The sequence below is a fragment of the Amblyraja radiata genome, chromosome 10, assembly GCF_010909765.2.
Source record: "Amblyraja radiata isolate CabotCenter1 chromosome 10, sAmbRad1.1.pri, whole genome shotgun sequence".
NCBI classification, from domain to species: domain Eukaryota; kingdom Metazoa; phylum Chordata; class Chondrichthyes; order Rajiformes; family Rajidae; genus Amblyraja; species Amblyraja radiata.
In genome coordinates this window covers 30,990,797-31,012,210 of record NC_045965.1, presented here as the reverse complement: position 1 = coordinate 31,012,210, position 21,414 = coordinate 30,990,797, and the positions used below count along the sequence as shown (strand labels likewise).

Below are 21,414 nucleotides of genomic sequence, written 5' to 3'. Positions count from 1 at the left end.
TCGCAAATATGTCAAGCAATCATCACTTCCAATAGGATTGAGTCTAAACATTACCATTAACGCAGTAGCATTATTGTCATTAGTATCATTGAATTCCTTACTATCAGTATTTTGGGCAGGATCATGACTGATCAGAAATGTAATTGAATTAGGGAATTTATGGCCAGAGGCTGATATTTTGCAGAGGATGATCATCCTCTTCATCTCTTCTATATAAAATCATGAGTGGCATAGACAGGGTGAAAATGTTATATACTAGAGAGTAGAGATTTAAGCTGAGAGGGGAAAAGTTTAAAGGAGATTTCCGAGGCATGTTTCTTTTACACGCAGAGATGAAAAGTCCCTGGATCCCGCTGTCACGTTCCAGAGGCAGACATAGAAGCAGATATACACAAGATATTCACACAAACACATGGATAGGCAGGGAATTGAGGGATATTGATCATGTGCAGGCAGATGCGCATTTTAAATCAGCATCATGGTCAGCATAGATACTGTGGGCCAAAGTATAGTTCTTCCAGTACTATACTGTTCTATGTTTTATGACCCTTTCTAACGACTTTCCAGAATCCACAAATACACACCTCTCTTGCCTGGGCTAGTACAGTTCCAATATTCAAGGTGTTTAACATCCGCCAGAATAAATCAATCCACTTGTTTTGGACCATATCCAGCACTTAAAGTATTCAATCCTTCCACCATTTACAAAACATTTTTGTTTTGGAAAAGACACTGCTGCAAATCATCAAGGCTTCTTTGACATCACCTTGTAAAAACAGCCTCCAAAGCATGAGATCTACTAGCAAAAAGGTATAAAAGCAGCACGGGACAAGGGACACCACTTGTCCAAACTCAAATTCAATTTACACATTATCCTGATTTGGAAAATATAATGTTTCTTTCAACTTAAGAGTTCAAGATCATGATTATAAGAGAGAGTAAGTCATGATGCAGCTTTATAGGACTTTGGTTAGGCTGCATTTGGAATATTGCCTGCAGTTCTGGTTGCCCCATTACAGGAAGGATGTGAAGGCTTTGGAAAGGGTGCAAATTACGTTTTCCATAATGATGCCTGGATTAGGGGGTATTATCTACAGGAGGAGGTTTGACAGATTTATTTTATAACCATAACATTATGAGAGGCACAGATAGGATAGATAGTTGGCACCTTTTCCCCAATATGGAAACATCAAATACTAAAAGGTATAGCAGAGGGGCAAAGATTAAAGGAGATGTGCAGGGCAAGTTTTTTTTAAACACATATGGTGGTGAGTCTTGGAAGGCGTTGCTGGGGTAGTTCAGGAGGCAGATACCATAGTGGCATTTAAGAGACTTTAGGATAGGCACATGTATATGCAGAAAATAGTGGGATATGGATTATGTGCAGGCAGGCAAGAGTTGGACTTGGCATCATGTTCGCCACCGACGTGTGAGCCAAAGGGTCTGTTCCTGTGCTGTACTGTTCTAGGTTCCATGGTGTATATTACTGTGTCAAGCTTCTGATAGTCATGCATAATTCCGCTTGGGAAAACCTACAGCACAGGAACTGCATTGATTCAGGAAGGTGTTGTAGCCTTTCTCAACAATGATTAAATAGGAACGTTAAATAATAACCTTGCCAGTGACAACCACACTCCATGAATAAATAACATTAAAAAAACAAATCTGTCTGATCTTCATTATAGCTAAATTACCGATTTTCTTTATACTGTATTGGTCCAGGAAAATACTACCAATTTTTCCCTAGCTGAGGTCACTTAAGGTAGAATACTGGAATCCGATTCTATCATGTTAATCATAATTCAATTTACTGTATGATGTTTACAACCTAAATTTACTTGTTACCTATATAATTTAATTGTGATACAGAAAATTGTTGTTTATTTGCTAATTAAGCATCTGGAATTCTCATGTGATTCTCTAACAGTGTTAACCAATTTCATAATCTTAAAAAAATATATAAATCTGAATTTGGGTCACAAGATTCCAATGCAATTTTATTCATCTCTCGTCAACGTATAGCATGAATGCTTACAAGTGGTGGTAGGTTCCAATTCTGTTTCATAAACCTGTATTTCTCCCGTCTATCAATTGTGCAATCAAAATCAATGGGTGAGAAATGGATAGCTTTCCCATCAGGCCTGGAGTCAGGTAGGGTTGCCCATGCCTACTCTGTCTTGTTTGTGTTGTATACAACCCTTTGCTGAAGGGAGGGACAAGAACATGGACACAGCGGTAGAGTTACTGCCTTACTGCGCCAGAGAGCCAGATTTCATCCTGACTATGGGGGCTGTCTGTATGGAGTTTGTACGTTATCCTTGTGACTGTGTGGGTTTTCTCCAGGTGCTCCGGTTTCCTCTCACATACCAAAGATGTGCAGGTTTGTTGTTTAATTGGTTTCTGTAAATTGACACAATACAAAGACAATAGGTGCAGGAATAGGCCATTCGGCCTTTCGAGCCAGCACCGCCATTCACTGTGATAATGACTTAAGAGGCATTTGAATAGGTATGTTAATGGAGGCTAACTGATTAGTATAAATAGGTATGATGGTCGGCATGGATGGAGTCTGTCAAAGAGCCTGTTTTGATGCTGTACAACACTAGGAGACACAAGTGCAGAAATACATTAAAATTATATTAAAAATCATTAAATACTGCAAAATTTAATTAAATACTGCAAAATGTAATTAAAAAGCTTTTATCAGCAACTGAATCGGCCATTTCCCTTGTCATTAATTGAACAGACTAGATTCTTCACTCTCTTATGGCATCAAAGTCAAAATACAAACTGGGCAGAGATTTGCAAGATTCATCAAGGTCAAGAAAGGCTTCCCAAAGTTAGCTCCTTCAATTATTTAAACACAGATATTTCCATCACTCATTACTGATGCTAAACATAGAAACTCAATGAAATCAAGTTGGCATTTTAATTGCATGAATATTCTTTTTGAGAAATACACTTTTGCCATGGGTCCTATAAAATAATAAATTCCACTCTTTCAAGATTTCAAAGCTATTGTACACCTAAAATAAATGCAGAATAAGCCCTTGTAAATACAAGATGCTGGAGTAACTCGGTGGCTCAGGCAGCATCCGTAGAAGGAGTGGGTAGGCAACATTTTGGGTCGGGACCCTTCTTCAGACCAATTATAGCAGGAGGAATAAAGTTGGAAAACAAAGGCAATGGCAGGACAAAGCCTGGCAAGTGAAAGGTGAATACTGGTGAGGGAGTGTAATTGGCAGACAGATGGAGTAAGTGACAAGGGCTAGAGATGAAAAGGAGAGAAAAAGCTGTCAGACAAGGACAGAAAAGTAACGCCAGGGCTATATAGGAAGAAGGGGATCTGTTTGTGGGGGGAAAGAGAGGTGGGATAGTGAGAGAAATGGGCGTAGGTAAGAGAGAGGGGGTGGGGGATATTACCTAAAATGGAGAATTCAATGCACATTGACCTCCTCCATTTCCAGAGTGAGACCACATGCAATCTGGAGAAACTGCACCTTGTATTCCGCTTAGGTAGCTTACAACCCAAAGGCATGAACATTGAATTCTCCAATTTTAAGTAATATATCCCTTGACCCCTCTCTCTTTCCTGTGACCCCACCCACCCAGCGTGCACCCGTTTTCCCCACTATCCTGCCCCTCTTCCTCTCAGGCTCCCTTCCACCTATATCCCTCCCTCTTGCTGTACATTTCATTCCTCATCCCTCTTTATCTGATATCCTGTTGTCTCCTTTTCATCTCTAGCTTTTGTCACTTACTCCACCCATCTCCCAATCAAAAACTTAACCTTATCCACCTATCACTTGCCAGGCTTGGTTCCACCTCCACATCTTTTCTAGCATTCTTCCCCCTACTACAATCAGTCTGAAGAAGGGTCCTGATCCAAAACATCACCTACACATTCCTTGCACTGATGTTGTCCTGATACACTGAGTTACTCCAGCAGTTTGTGCTTTGCTCAAGATTCCAGCATTTGCAGTTCCTTGTATCTCTAATCCCTTGTAAATAATTTTTTTCAAATTTCTTACTGGAGTGAGAAATTAAAATAGCAAGATTGTTGAAACCAAATGCTTTTTTCTTTACTTTGCAGTTCATTAAAAACTCATTCAGCTATTAATGAATAATTATTCCACTATAAAGGTATTGTAAGACTATATCCTGGAATAATTAAATAAGTATTAAACAATTATTTTAATTATATGTCTAACAATACACTAGAGTTGACTCATAAAACTACAAATAAGTAGTTCAGAACAAATTCAGAATAGGGTCACAATGAAATATTTTTTTGGCAAATGTACCTGAATTAAAATTAGTTATAGTGGAAACAACAGACATTTTGGGCAGATTGAAAATGGATACAGTGACAACTAAACTGAAAAGTGCATTTTTGGGCAATGATCATGGAAACATCGAAAAATAGAAAGAGGAAAAACAATTCAACTCGTCAAGCCTATTCCAACATACAATACGATTACAGCTGATTCTCTCGCAATGCCATATCACCATGTTTTCCACAAACCCTTGAATACCTTTTATGTCTAGAAATCTACCTCCACCTTGAACATACATTCAACAACTGAATCTCCAGTTTCATGAAGTAGAGAATTACAAAGGTGCACCACCCACTGGATGAAGTAACTTCCCCTCATCTCAATCCTAAAGGTCACACCTTGTATACCAAGACATGTCCTGGATCAATAGTCACAGAGTTATAGAATCAGTCAGAAACAGTCCTTTCGACCCTGCTTGTTCATGCTGACCAAGGTGCCCCATTTACACGTCCCACAGGCCACATATGACCCATATCCCTCTAAACCTCTCCTATCCATGTACCTATCCAAATGTAATTTACATGTTGTTATAGTTTCTGCCTCAACTACCTCCTCTGGCAGATCATTCCAAAAAACCCACCACCCTCTGTATGAAAAGGTTGCCCCTCAGTTTCCTATTAAATCTTTCCCCTCTCTGCTGAAACCTATGTCTTCTGGTTCTTGATTCCCCTACTCTTGATAAAAGACTCTCACCTCCTATGCTCTAAAGAATACAGTCCAAGCCTCTCGTTATCAGATCCTCTATCAAATATTTGGACCAGTCAAGGAAACCAAAAATAATTAATGATATAAAAGATTAGAGAAACCTGGATCCATTTAAAAAAGCTATGCTTAAAGTGTCATAGACTAGGAAGGTGCAAATGCCAAATCTCTCGTTCTTCATCCTTATCTGTGTTCCTTTTGCTCCTGCCCTTCCACTCTATTCCTTTTCACCCTATATTTTTCTCTGCTATCTCAACTACTTCTCTCTTGACTTGTCATCTTCTCTCATTCCTTGTCATCTGCTTTGTCGTTATCTCGTTTGATGGTTAACTCTCCAAATACATGATCACAGAAAGAAATGTTAAAAGATGGAACCTGTCATGATTTATTTGGTGTCCCCAATTAGATATGAAGTAAGATTGATCCAACATTCCAACCTCCCTCTATAATAATGGAATTCCAGAAGGTTGACTATTTTCACAGAGTCTTACTAGATCATTAATCCACATCTTAAAGTTGTAAGTTAATAAAAATCTTCTTTTCTGTTTACTGTTTAATACTATAAAAAGTGTTCCAAACAATTCTATGTCATTCATCCGTGCTGACAGATGAATGACAAGGTAGACAAAAATGCTGGAGAAACTCAACGGGTGAGGGACAGATTAATGACAAGGAATGCTCAGTTAATTAAATGTAAAACAGATATTAGAAGTGAAATTACACCTTACAATATTGAATAGATTTTTTATTTATGTGAAATTTGCCCAAGTTAACAGTACCTGATCTGATCAACCCAACATTTAAAAACAAACCTTCTTACCAGTTCCATAAATTCATTACTCCCTAGGTCCAATCGATCTATTTGTGTCAGTCTGTGCATTGACCTGTAACAAATAAGAATGAAAGGATTCAGTTCCAAATAATTCTTTATGTTATGACATTGATGCAAATCCCCCTTACACCACATGTAATTAATAACTAACAATATTTGAAAAGAAAATCATCAACTTGTATTTTTGCATTGATTTTCATCTTAGGATATCCTTATGTTCTTGGCAACAACATTGAAGTGGGATTCTAGTTCTAATGGAGGTAAGATTGGCTGTAACTTTGCATGGATGGACCCACACAAAAAAAGTGGGATATATTATCAGTTAATCTGGTTTTAGTGAAAGCGAGCAAAAGGTTGGCCAGATAGGCAAAAAATGTCAACGTGCAACCAATAAACAAGGTAGACACAAATTGCTGGGGTAACTCAGTAGGACAGGCAACATCTCTGGAGAGAAGGAATGGGTGACGTTTCGGGTCGAGACCCTTCTTCAGACCGATAAACAAGGCTTGAGTTCATTCAATCATCATCATTTTCCTTTAGTGAAATAGCAAGAGAAAAATATAAACATTGCACAAACTGAAAATTAGAAATAATAATAGAAAACACTGAACATTTAGAGAAGATGACACTGCACCAATACAATTGTATTTTAATTTATTTTCATATAGGCCAGGGTGAGATTGGGACTCAAGGAGGAATGTTGGCAAATGGAAGTTAATTCCAAGAAATTTTAGAACAAGGGAAATAGAACAAAGATAAACATTTATTAATGCACAGTGCATTCAGAAAGTATTCAGACCACTTCACTTTTTCCACATTTTGTTACGTTACAGCCATATTCTAAAATGGATTGAATTATTTTTTTTATCATCAATCTACACACAATGCCCCATAATAAAAAAGTGAAAACAGGTATTTAAACATTTTTACAAAGTAATTAAAAATAAATAATGGAAATATCACATTTACATAAATATTCAGAACCTTTACTCAGTGCTTTGTTGAGTACTTTGGCAGCGATTACAGCCTCAAGTCTTCTTGGGAATGACACTGCAAGCTTGGCACACCTGCATTTGGGTAATTTCTCCCATTCTTCCCTGCAGATCCTCTCATCCTCTGTCAGGTTGGATGGGGACCATCGATGCACAGCTATTTTCAGGTCCCTCCAGAGATGTTCGATTGGGTTCAAGTCCGGGCTCTGGCTGGGCCACTCAAGGACATTCACAGACTTGTCACAAAGCCACTCCTGTGTTGCCTTGCCTGTGTGGTTAGGGTTGTTGTCCTGTTGGAAGGTGAACCTCCGCCCCAGTCTGAGGTCCAGAACGCTCTGGAGCAGGTTTTCATCAAGGATCTACCTGTACTTCGCTCCGTTCATCTTTCCCTCGATCCTGACTAGTCACCCAGTACCTGCCGCTGAAATACATCCCCACAGCATGATGCTGCCACCACCATGCTTCACCGTAGGTATGGTATTGGCCAGGTGATGAGCTGTGCCAGGTTTCCTCCAGACGTGACGCATTCAGGCCAAAGAGTTCAATCTTGGTTTCAGCAGACCAGAGAATCTTGTTTCTCATGCTCTGAGAGTCCTTTGGGTGCTTTTTGGCAAACTCCAAGCGGGCTGTCATGTGCCTTTTACTGAGGAGTGGGTTTCATCTGGCCACTCTAGGTTGGTGAGGTGCTGCAGATATAGTTGTCCTTCTGGAAGGTTCTCCCATCTCCACAGAGGAACTCTGGAGCTCTGTCAGAGTGACCATCGGGTTCTTGGTCACCTCCCTGACCAAGGCCCTTCTCCCCCGATTGCTCAGTTTGGCCGGGCGGCCAACTCTATGAAGAGTCCTGGCTGTTCCAAAGTAATTCCATTTAAGAATGACGGAGGCCACTGTGTCCCTTTCGGGACCTGCAATGCTGTAGAAATTGTTTTATACCCTTCCCCAGATCTGTGTCTCGACACAATCCTGTCTTGGAGGTCTACAGACAATTCCTTTGTCTTCATGAATTGGTTTATGTTCTGACATGTACTGTCAACTGTGGGACCTTATATAGACAGGCGTGTGTCTTTCAAAATCATGTCCAATCAATTTAATTTACCACTGGTGGATTCCAATCGAGTTGTAGAAACATCTCAAGGATAATCAATGGAAACAGGATGAACCTAAGGTCAATTTTGAGTGTCAGCTCAAAGGGTCTGAATACTTAAGTAAATGTGATATTTCAGTTATTTCATTTTAATTACTTTGCAAACATTTCTAAACACCTGTTTTTGCTTCTTCATTCTGGGATATTATGTGTAGATCGATGATTTTAAAAAATGAGTAATCAATTTTTAAATAAGGCGGTAATGTAACAAAATTGGAAAAAGTAAAGGGGTCTGAATACTTTCTGAATACACTGCATATTGCTGCTTTTAAACCTTTGATAGAAAAGTCAATAGAGGAATTGAAGATGCTTAGGCTTGGTTCTCTCTGAAAACATGTTTTATTTCAAACTTTTAATATTTCTGATGAAAGGTCTTGAACCTGAAATCTAAAGTTTGTTTCTCTTTCGACAGATGTTGCTTGACCTCTGGTGTATTTTCAACATCTGTTTTTTTTTTGTTTTCTGCTTACCAAAGTTATATCTTGAAAAGCGCTATACAAATAAAATTTATTATTATTATTATTATTATTATTATTATTATTATTATTATTATTATTATTATTATTATTATTATTATTATTATTATTATTATTATTATATCTGAAGATGACAGACTTCCAAGAACCTTACTAGGTGTACCCAGGTATAATTCTAGTTAATGGAATTAACTTCAAATTTAATTGGAGTTCTTGAAATTACAATCAGTCAAAACATTGCCTTGATGGCAAGGTCAGACATTCTACTCTAACCTCTGGAATTCAGAACTTGTTGTTTGGATCAAGGCGCTGCAGTGGTCTGAAACTGAAGGATCCTGTGAGAATCTAAATAGCATTGCTACATATCACTCGATAGTATTAACAATACTTTGCTAATGAATACGAACAACAGATTAAGCAGTAATAGGATTGTCCTGTATTCTACAGTTATATCTGACCGTTGTACTCTGTTGTTAGATGCTGGTATTCAAGCTGCTGAAGGGAGGAGTTCTGGAATATGTAAAATCAGCATTATGGTCGTTAGACCATTTTTTATATTGCTTGGAGAAAATTGAATTGGCTAACTAACGACTTTTATGATAGCTTACACTTCAAGAAGAGATTAATATGGAATAGCCATCAAGTATTTTACGTTGAAGATAGCTGTAAAAGCTTTAGCTTTTCTGGTTCATACTTTCATGCTAGCTCCGACTATCATTGAGGATGGCGATTTCCTGATAAGTAATAAAAAAAAGATGAGCAGATGTAGTTCTGAATGGCACTGGGGGCAGTGAGCAACTGAGGGTGTGAGAATCACTGAAGAAAATAATTGGAAAGCAACATGATAGATCGAAGGTTTGCAGTGATCCTAAAAGATGCTGAGGTGGAAAAATTGAGGAGATCGTAACTTCATATAATGACTCAGCAGGAGAGATTGTGAGATGGGCTAGCCCAATAAATATTCACTTTATCACTTGATTTCCTGTTGGAAATAACAGGACTTCCAAGAATACAATACCTTCAGTGACCCAATCAACGAGCATTGATATCAGTGGTCTAAACTTGCAGTTTATATTCTGATTTGATTAGTTTGATATCAGCACAGTAACTTTACATTTATATATACGTACTTTGGTAGAGTTTTCAGATGATTTTCTCTTAGCTCCAGAATGCGCAACTTGGTAAGTCTGAAAAATACAAAAACAAATGTACTTCTAAAAAATATCAGCACAGAATTTTGTTTCATTCATTGCCAAGTTTACTGGAGCTGATGAAGTAATTAAGCAACAGTGGTACCTCCGTTGTACTCACAGATAGAACATTGGATTGATACATTGAACAGTTAGTCGATGAACCCATATGAGCATGTATATAATATGAACTAGCTGTCAGGAAATGATAAGAGAAGATTGGAGTAAAGAAATACCTTTCTATCTGTTACCATATTATAGTAAAATTCAAGATAAAGTGTATGATTGCATAAAACAGAGAGTATTCAACTTTATTTGAGGTAAATAGGGAAAGTACACTGGAGAATATTGTTAGGAAAGTATATACAAATATTAATAATATTTACAAATATATACATAACACAGAATAAAAGTGACTGCATTTCAACAGCACAAGATGTGGTGGTGTCATGATTGATTATGGCAAAATGTTACCGAATTAGCACCCAGAGTTTTGGACCATTGATCCAGAGACTCAAGTTCACATTCAGGCATGTGGTCTCAACTAAGACAGCTGGAGAATTTGAATTTAAGTAAATCAATATACCTTGACCTTATTTTTTTTAATGTTCGCTAACATAACAATGATTGTATTGTCATTAAACACCCATCTGTTTAACAAAGTCTTCCAGGAAAGGACGTCTTACATCCTTATTTATGGGCCTGTCACACTTTGGCGATTTTTCAGCGGACTGCCGGCGACTGTCAAGTTGCCGGCATTCGCCTGAAAAACCGGGAACTGGAACGGCGACTGTCAGAGTGGAACACACATATATAAAAATACATAGAAATACATATATAAAAAATACTAATATAATAGATGTACGGAGATCTGCTAATCCAGTTGGAAGGGAATACTCGTTTTACTCTTCGGTACATAAAACTTATTCAAGAATTTATTCTTTTTTAGTGGATATGAAATTAATGCCATATACAAACAACCCAACATACCACATTAGTAGTATCTCAGATCACTCTCTGTTGACATTTTCAGTAAAATTTGAGGGAATGCCGGGTAAAAAAATTTTTTGGAGGTTTAATACACATATTTTAAATGACGTGCAAGGCTATCAATATTTAAAACAACAAATGAAACTTTTTTTCGATACAAATGATATACCAGGTACTTTGCCTTCTTTATTATGGGAAACTTTTAAGGCATTTATGAGAGGAATTATAATTTCATATCAAAGTTTTCAAAATAAAAAATTGTTAGAACAAGAAATCAGAGTTAGTGTTAGATAATGCTAAAGATTCCACGACAGATAAACACAATAAGATAATATTACTGAAATTTAAACTTAATCCAATTTTTTATTGGCAAGAGTAATAAGACTATTCCAAATTACAGAACAGGAACATTTTGAGTTTGGTGACAAACCACATAAGCTTTTAGCTCGCCAATTGAAAAAACAAGAAAAGGAAAATACTATAACCAAAATTAAATCAGAGAAAGGTGAATTACTAATACTACCTAAAGATATTAATAATAGATTTGCTCAATTTTACCAAAACTTATATACATCTAAATTTAAAATAGAAGATAGTAAAATATTTTTTTTTCTAGATAACTGTAATCTTCCAATACTGGACCTTTTAGAACAAGAGGAACCAGGAGCTCAAATTACAATCAAAGAAATAGGTGAAACAATCCCCCAGATGGTTTTAATAATGAATTTTATAAAAAATTTCATGAGATAACGACCCCTTATTTATTTAATTTATACTCCCATGCTTTTAAAGAAAACAAACTACCTGAAACACTAACAGAATCAACTATTACGCTTATTCCAAAAAAATATAAAGATTTAGAAGATCCGGGCTCATACAGAGCTATATCACTTTTAAATACAGATCAGAAAATTTTAGGAAAGATTTTAGCAAGAAGATTAAGCAAATATATTAGTAAATTGATAAACCCTGATCAAACGGGGTTTATACCTAAAAGATACTCATTTCATAATCTGAGATGTCTGTTTAATATAATGTACTCGCATAAAGTAGAGGAAGAAGATATATCAATTATTTCTTTGGATGCAGAGAAAGCATTTGATCAGGTAGAGTGGCAATACTTATATAAAGTACTACAAAAATGTAATATGGGAGAGAATTTTGTAACATGGGTAAGATTATTATATGATAAACCGATGGCAAGAATTTTAACTAATAACATGTTATCTCAAAAATTTCAACTATCAAGGGGTAATAGGCAGGGATGTGCATTATCACCCCTGCTATTTGCCCTTATGATAGAACCCCTAGCTGAAAGTATAAGAATTAATCCGAATATTCAGGGCTATAATACCAGGGACTCAAAGAATAAAATCTCATTATATGCAGACGATATACTTTTATATATTACAAAGTCACAAACGAGCATACCAAATTTCTTAAATTTAATAGAGGAATTTGGGTCTTTTTCTGGATATAGAATAAACTGGAATAAAAGTGAAATCATGACATTAAAACCTCAAGAACCTACACACTTATTGAAGTTCCCCTTTAAAATCGCAACAAAAAAATTTAAATATTTGGGTATTCAGATTACTAGAAAATATAAAGCATTATTCAACGCTAATTTCATACCTTTATTAAATAAACTTAATACGCTGATTACATTTTGGAAAACACTTCCCTTATCATTATTAGGTAGAATAAATGCAATAAAAATGATCTTCCTACCACAATTACTATACCTATTTCAGTCTATACCGGTATATATACCAAAATATATATTTTTTAAATTAGACTCTAATATTACTAATTATATTTGGGACTATAGATCACATAGAATCACAAAAAAACACTTATGTAAACCAAAAGAGGTCGGGGGACTTTCACTTCCGAATTTTATGTATTATTACTGGGCAGTGCATATTAAGAATATGATTTATTGGTTGGATAGTTCTACCCAACAGACAGAATGGATAAAAATGGAGAAGGAGGATTGCCATCCTTGTAATATAGGAACGATCCTCTTCTCCCCCAAAAAACTGAATAACACAATATATAAGGAGAACCCAATTATATATGGTACAATAAGAATTTGGAAACAAATAAAATTATCTTTAAAATTAAGAAATCTATCATTGTTAATGCCAATAGCGAATAACCCTTTATTTAAACCATCTCTTATTGATAAGACATATAACCAATGGGAAAGTCTCGGGATTAGAAGGATCGGGGATATGTACGAAATGGGAAACCTACTATCATTCCAACAATTACAATTAAAATTTAAATTGAAAAACAACCAATATTTTAAATATCTTCAGATTTGCGATTTCATGAAAAAATATATACAAGGATATCAAAAAATAACCTCTGAAGTATTGGAAGAAGCAATGAATATTGAAGCTGATTCACAAAAATTAATATCATATTTATATAATAGTATTCTAAATATAGACCTACCATCGACAGAGGTACTTAGAGAAGAGTGGGAACGGGAACTAATGATAAAAATCACGAAGGTTACATGGGAAAAATACTTGATATATATTCACAAATGTTCAATTAATGTAAGACATAATCTAATTCAATTTAAAATTGTACATAGATTATATTATTCAAAAACAAGATTGAACAAATTTTATCCAAATATATCCGCCACTTGTGATAAATGTCTAGCCCAAAATGCAACTATAACACACTCCTTAGTTTCCTGCATAAAACTTTATAGATTTTGGAATGATATTTTTGAAATATTTACAAAATTATTCAAGACAAGAATGGAACCTAATACTGAAATGATTATATTTGGCGTAATGGAAGATGGGAATAAATTGAACACATCTCAAAATCTATTCTTTAACTATGGTTTAATAATAGCAAAAAAATTAATACTTAAATTTTGGAAGGGTACATCAATACCAACGCTTAAAATGTGGATTGCAAGTATGTTGGACACCGCTCATCTTGAGAAAATGCGATTCCTCCTAATGGATAAATCAGACCAATTCATAACGAGTTGGTCTCCATTCGTCGTTTTTTTGGAATCATATGGTGCAACACAATTGTAAAAAATAACTGTTTCAGGACTGGACGAGGGTTGGTCAAGATTATAAATAATGATCTCCTTTTTTTATTTTATTTTATTTTTTCTATTTTTTCTTTCTCAACTTTCTTCATTTACTCGTTTTCTTTCTTCACACACTATTTTATAATTTTTTTTAAAAAAAAAACAAAAATAAAACGAGGACATGTAAAAAAATAAAAATAAAAAAAAACACAACGCGATGAACAGGAAGATTGGTGCTGTAAAAAGACGGCTAAAGCACAGTGCACGGCAAATCCTTTAAAAAAGGGGGGAGAAGGAATGGAGACAACTTTTAAGAAGCCAGAGATACGGCTATGAAGCTCGATGGACATTTAACATTACCGGTTGGTTATCCTTGGTTCTGAAAACTACTGCTTACCCTTTTTTCCCCAATGAGCCAATGAAATTCACCAGTCAGCACCGGTTCCAACCTACGAGAACCTCTGAGAACATTTGACCTCCTGGCAACCCACTAGGACCTCCTGCCGACCCACCTACGGCTCCATAGCGGCTTCATTCATGTTGAAAAATTCATGGCGACCATAATGAGGCTGCAACTAGTTCCCAGAATGCAGGAACTACTCACGACCATGAAGGCGACCACCCGCGAACATGTGGCAACCATGTGGCGACTGCATAGTCTCCTGCAGTTGCCTAAAAAGCCCATTAACGTGCTTTTTTGTAATTTCAGATCACCATTGTGGCTGACACTTTACTGCACCACTGTTGTCAAACAAGATGCTTTTATCATTAATACCAGGTTGTTCTCTTGTTTACAAAACAGATACATACTACCGGAAAAAAAGGATAGGGGATAGAGGAGGGGAAAGTCTGTTGTGGACAATTTGCAATAATTTTGTAACAATTTAAGAACAAAAATCTGTTTATAAAATGTTAAACTAAAGAGAGTACAACAGACCAAAATGAATGTATAGGCAACAAAAGAAATTGGTCAGGAGCATAAAATAGAAAATGCTGGATCAGCGGTAGTTATTAAAAGAAATGCCACGCACCAATATATTTACAGCAACCTGGGGGAAAAATTCTACTGATATTTTTAAAAATCACAAACATGAAAGAACATCAGCTGAATACAAAATTCATCCTTTCTTGTGTTCACATAAAAGATCATAGGGAATATCCCCGACATGAAATTTGTGAACCAGATTTTCTTACGAATGGTAGGTCGATGAAACTGCCAGTCACCAGCCCTGGGATCAGATTATTTCCATTATTTTCTTAAATATTCAAGTGATTATTTGTAATGTGCACTGGATATATACTGAAATAATGAAATTTCTACTTGCTGTAGCTTTCCATATTTTAGATGCAACAACAATTAATATGCAGTAAATTATTATTTACTAGACTAAGTGGAACCCATTGGGTTCCAGTCACACGGGAGGCCTGATCCCCCAACGCAACCCATTCCCCAATGCAATATTCCACCACTCACCTGTTCCCCCAACACATCCCGTTCCCGCAAAACAATATTCCACCACTCACCCATAGCCCCTAATTGCGCAGGTGCGGCTCACTTCCCCTCATCCCCCAGCACTCCCCCCCCCCCACCCTCCTCTTCATGTGTGGGAGGGGAGTAGCGGAGGGGGAGGAGGGGAAGGTGGGGAGGGAAGAGGGGGTGGGTGGGGGGGGGGGGTGGTTGTGTGGGATGGGTGTGTGGGCAAGGAAGGGTTGTGGGGGGAGGGGTGTGTGGGCAGGGGGAAGGGTGTGTGGGCAGGGGGGGAGGGGTGTGGGGGCAGTGAGGGGTTGTGGGGAAGGGGGGTGTGTGGGCAGGGGGGAGATGGGAGGGGAGGGAAGAGAGCTCGGAGAAAAGACGGGGAAAAGCCATGGAGGAGAGGAGGGTATCACGGGGAGGGGGGCAGGCAAGGGGGACCAGAGGGGAAGGGGCTAGAGTTGGCGGCACGATGGGGACTCACAGCTGACGCTGGTCGCTGGCCGTTCTCCTCCGCCAGGATCAGAGTCACTGCTTTCCGTTTGGCGACATCTCCGACTCCGCGACGCGCCACTTCCTGTCCCTCCGAAAATTGTGTCCAGTTGGAGACCTACGCCAGCCATCCGCAGCGTCCCTCAGCTCCTGCGATGGCGCAGGAAGGGGCGGACCATCCAAGGGAGTGACAGAAGACATCAATTCGCGCGGCGCTGACTGGCAGGAGGAGATCGATCTGCACACGCACGTTTTTTAAGATTTTTAAACCACGCTAACTTTTACAATATACCACCAATAGGAATGAAACTTGTTGCACTCGCAGCACAGGAGAACAGTGAGTGAGCAGGTGGCAAATCGTAGCAGTATCGACTACCATTTATGCGCTAATTGAAAAACCTCGCAAACCGGAAGAGCACAAGATCAGAGTCCTAGTCTCTTCCTATAACTGAGTCCTTCTAGTCCCTGCAACATCCCTGTAACTGTGTAGTACGAGCTATGTATTATACATAATACTTTGAGGGTTATGCATGATTTCACAAAATGCTCGGGAAGTGCACAGATTCAGTCACAGCTTTCTTTTCAAATGTTTCCTCACATCCACTTCCATTTTCAACAACATCCATTGTTTCCTTTTTATATACTTTCTGATGTAATCATCCATTTTATAAAACAAAATAATTCATTACCTTCCAAAATTAGCTGGAAGAAATTCCAGAAATGCATCATTTAAGTAGAGCTGCATTAAATTCAACAGTTGGGTGAATCCATCTGGAAGTCTGAAATGATTGGAAAAAATTATTAATACTGTAAAACTATCTCAGTAAGATAAAAAAAATGCATGATTCTTAACTTTTTACTGCCTTTGTAAAATTTAAACAGAGCTCATGCTGTGTTTTATTGCTTCAAAATATTCTATTAAGTGGCCAGAACCAACCTTTACTTAACAAATCCTTGCTGATTAATCAGTAGATATCTAATTTTTACAGTTCAGACTTTCCTATCCTAAACTGATCAGGTGCTCCTCACATTCTCCAAGTGCAAAAAAAAAACTAACTATTTCTGATCATTTGTTCAGCCACTGAATTAAAGCAAGACTCAGCATCACAGAAAGGAGCTTTTTACCTACAAGGAGAACTGGTTGGAAAAGGAACAAAACACATTAGCTTTAATTTCCCGATCTCTGTAAGTGGTGTTTCCAATTGAGTGTGAAGGAGTGCTCAATTAAATTTACAGAGTGCATACATATTGTGATGATTTAGCTTTTTAATAATTTCTAGAGATTTTGCAGGGGGATTTTAACACTAGGTAAAAAGCATTTACCAATATCTGAATCAATATTACAGACATAAAATAATTTAAATGTAAAGAAAAGTTGATTTGCCCAGAAATTGAGTGCTGCCTCCAAATGCATTTAGTTTTGCGGCAGGTCTGCTGAGTTCATGAGTCCAAAACTGAGAAATCGAGTGGACCATAAGTCTGTGAATACTGAAAAGTCTTTCTTTGATCTGTTCGAGTCTTGCAGAACGTGGAGTGGAAAATAGGTAGGTCCAGTACTAGAGTTGGTAGTGAGGGGGGGGGAGGGGAGCAGCTCATAGAGCAGGACAGGTCTTGCTGAAACAAGGCTTATAGCTGATGTCAAAGCTGATTTCCACATGAATGGTCTGCAGCTAGCATTGCCAAGCATACATCATTGAAAATATGATGTCAAGTGTATTGTATTCGCCCATCATTGCATAAATTCTTATAATTTGCAGGAAGCCTTTGATTTATTACATCCATTTTTCAGTGAAAATTAGGTGACATGGCGAACAAAAATATGGTGTTACACTATCCAAATTCTGGACTCTTATTTATCTCCTGATTAGAAAATAAACACAATGTAAATTGGTGGTATTTTCTGCGTTCTTCGGAAGGAGTGGGACAAATGGAGTGAAAATTGATAAACACCTGTCATGTTATGAATTTAAGATCAAAAAGGAGAATTTCATCCCATCTACTGCAGAACTCTACATTCCCCACACACAACTCTCAACAATTTGTTTTAATGCCATTGAAGGATCTTCAAAGACAAATGTAGGTTAGAAACACTGGGTACAAAATTGGACTGTGACCAAAAACAAGCAAAGAGATCACAATGCAATACTGTCTTAATTTGCAACCGTTTGATATGGTATGGCAAAGCAAGCTATTTGTGCCCTCTGCTTGCAGTTAACACTAGGCTACTTTTCATAAAGGGGAAATGCTCTATTGTCATACGACGTGGTAGAATTAGCTGAGAAAGAGAATTTGACTTGCCTGTAAACATGTGCCACAATGGAGAAAAATGCATGGTCAATAATTTGCATACATGTCATAATTCAGTTTTTAGTTTTAGTTTTGGAGATACAGCGTGGAAACTGGTCCTTTGCCCCATAGAGTCCACGCTGACCATCAATCACCCTACACACTTGGGACAATTTACCGAAGCTAATTAACCTACAAACCTGCACGTATTTGGAATGTGGGAGAAAATCTACGCAGTCACAGGGAGAACGTACTAATTCCATACAGACAGCACCGTAGTCAGGATCATACCTGTCTCTCCAGTGCTGTAGAGCAACAAATCTATTGCTGCCTGTCCCTCTGAGTTACTCCAGCATTTTGTGTCTACCTTCGATTTAGACCAGCATCTACAGTTCTTTCTTACACAATGTAACTTAAGACTTCATTGTACATATTCAACAACACCAGCAGTGATTGGTGCCTTTGCTCTGCACATAGTATACCTACCCAAGAAACCTCCTGACAGTACAGGCCCACTATACATTTTTAATTTAGCACCAAATAGATTTTGTTTATTTTGAAAAATGTACAACCTATCAGTGTCGATGGTTTGTTTTATATGTGGTAGAGCTAACGACAAACCTGCCAGAAAAAGATCCATTAATATTTTCATAGAAAATGAACAGGGAGGAAATTTAGAAATTTGAGCGTGATCTGGAACTAGAACGAGACACTGATCTTGACACAGAGCGTGAAGATGAACAAAAATTTGAAAGTGATCTGGTTTTAGAGATCCATTTAGACCTGGAACTAGATTTAGCCTTTGATCTGGACCTTGACAGAATGAGATGCACGCTTTGATTTCGACTGTTAATTAATGTCCTATTTCCCATCCATTTCTTCACCTCCACCTTTTTCAACATTTGGCTTTCTCATCTCTAACTCATTTTCCTTTTATTCTGATCTCGACTTAGATCTAGATTGTTCTTTGGCACCTTTTATTTTCCTGATTTTACTATTACTCGTAGTCTTGCTGTCACGTCTGTTACATCTTGGTAGAGGAACCGTAGGGAAGTTCTGGATCTTCAGAGAAACCAAAGGCAAGGATCTAGGAGATCGTCTCTCACCTCACTAAACATACCTAACATTCTATTCAACCTTGAAGGAAATATCAACTGACTATATTGCAACATATTCTCTAATATACACCTTACTCTCTTGCAGGACTAACTGGTGTACAGACCAGTGACAGCAGCAAGTAACTGACAGCAGACAGGTATCCCCTTTATCTTCTAATGAGCGTACTTCTTATATAATAGTTGTTACAGATTCCTTGGACATCACAGGACAGCATTTCCTCCACTGTTGTTTGCTAACTGGTTGCAAGGACTGAGCCCTGATGTTTAGAAAGTTGTTTTGCAAACTTTTGACCACCTGAATCTTATCTTGAGATTTGCACCATTCTGGCTTGGAAATACATCCTTGCTCCTTCACTGTTTCTGGGTCTAAACCCTGGAACTTACTTCCCAATAGACAAGGGAGTACTTTCAACAGAAGAACTGCAGTAGTTCAAGAACTCAATCCACGATGACTTCCCTACGTGTAGTTAGGGAGGGGAAATGTTGGTCTTTCCAGAACCTGATCTTGAAAATTAATTAAAAAATATATCTCCTGGCCCATCAAACTGGGTAGGAAACGGTTAGAAAATTAATAATTCTGCCTGTGGAAGTCTCCATGTTTTGTAACCTATTTCTGCTCAAACATGTACCTAAGATTTTGTTCAGCCTTTCTGTGATACTGACCTAACATCCTTTGCCAACTTTGTTTTCCTTCATAATATGCACCATGCCAATACCTTGCTGAAAGATATGACAATGAAACCCATATAAGTGCAAAGAGTTGTGAATTGTATTACCTAGCCATTTATTAAGCGTACACTATCATCAATCTTTCATTATTACAAGACCGCCAAAAAGAGGCCGAATCCTGATATTCAGAGACTGAATATTGGTGACTATGTGTGAGCATGGTGGAGCAATGAACATTAGGTATGAGTTCAATTAGGTAGGAGAGGGTAGTAATGTGATTTATTGAGTAATTTGTGAAGCTGTTCGCAGTACCTCGGTACACGTGACAATAAACTAAACAAAAGTAAAATAAAGCTGGTTGTAAATGATGTTTGAAGTTGGAGAACTGACGTTAATCATCTGCACTCACCATGATTAGACATGTGAAATCTTGAATCTCTGTTCTGCACAAAGTGTCTGCCTTTTGTTTCCCTGAAGATCCACAACATCTCCATGGTAACTTCACCAAGGCATCCATTAGATATGTTAATCATGGAGCATGTTTTATCTCCCATTACTTGTCTATAATCGTAGTTTTAGTATGCTTTGTCCTTCTCCCTCAGACTACTTGATACATTATCCAAAATGATATCCATATTTTCTACTTGTGCATGTGTTGCTCAAGAGTCCACTTTTATTTATTTAGCAGAGTACACATGTAGCCCAGTAGCCACCTTTTTGTATGACGGCTCAAACACAAATGTGGTATGGATCCTAATGGCGAGTGAGCCATTATTAATTATTTATACATAACAAACGATGTAAGGTCACACTGTTATGAACAATGAATAATACACCTTTCAAATCATACATGGCACGCATAATGTAACATACTGGTGGTCAATGACACTTGTCTATGGAACTTGTCTATATTCACAGTGTCTTTAGAACTGTGTCCATGGAACTGATGCATTACAATGGTGAGAACTATATTCTGCACTTTATCTTCCCCTTTGCTCTACCTATTGTACTGGAATTTGGTTTAATTTTATGTATAGTATCTAATCTGATTGGATAGCATGCAAAACAAAGCTTTTCACTGTATCTCGGTACACATGAAAATAATAAACCTAAATTTGTATCATCCTTCATTATAGAATACCAAGTCCTAATGTAAAATCAGTGCTACATGCACATTGATGTCACAGTCTGCCTTTTATATGCTTCCACAAGGCATTAGAATCTTTTATGTTTAAGAAGGAACTGCAGATGCTGGAAAATCGAAGGTGGCCTTAAAACCAACAAGAGGTTTGCAGAATGTGAGATGATCTTAACAAATCATAAAAACCCCGAGTTATATCGGCAAGATACTGTAGATCCGTTAGGCAATTTTGTTTGGCTGGAGAACTTAGAACTAGTGGATATTATTTCATGCGAGGCTAGATGAGAAAATATTTCTTTACCCCAAGTTATGATTTTTAGGGGAATTCTCTGCCTCAGATGCAAATGGATGCTTAGCCATGGACTATATTTAAGGCTGAGGAAGATAGATTGTTTCGAAAGTATGGGAAACGAGGGATTCCTTAATTAGCAATAAGGTGGGAAAGTGGACAAGCTAAAGAATCTGCCAAGATGTTAATAAATTAGGAAACGTTTGAGGGGGGAG

At 37.5% G+C, this 21,414-nt stretch overlaps 1 protein-coding gene across 9 annotated transcripts in view; it reads right to left on the bottom strand.

The window, feature by feature from the left end:
- lrrc7 (leucine rich repeat containing 7) overlaps positions 1 to 21,414 on the bottom strand; it is a 360,661-nt gene that overhangs the window by 90,988 nt on the left and 248,259 nt on the right. For all 9 annotated transcript variants that reach the window (XM_033028474.1, XM_033028480.1, XM_033028476.1 and 6 more), the window contains 3 exons: positions 16,386 to 16,475; positions 9,614 to 9,670; positions 5,860 to 5,923 (listed from right to left, as the gene is read on the bottom strand). In XM_033028474.1, coding sequence (XP_032884365.1) covers positions 5,860 to 5,923; positions 9,614 to 9,670; positions 16,386 to 16,475 — 211 coding nt within the window. The remainder of the gene's footprint in view (positions 1 to 5,859; positions 5,924 to 9,613; positions 9,671 to 16,385; positions 16,476 to 21,414) is intronic.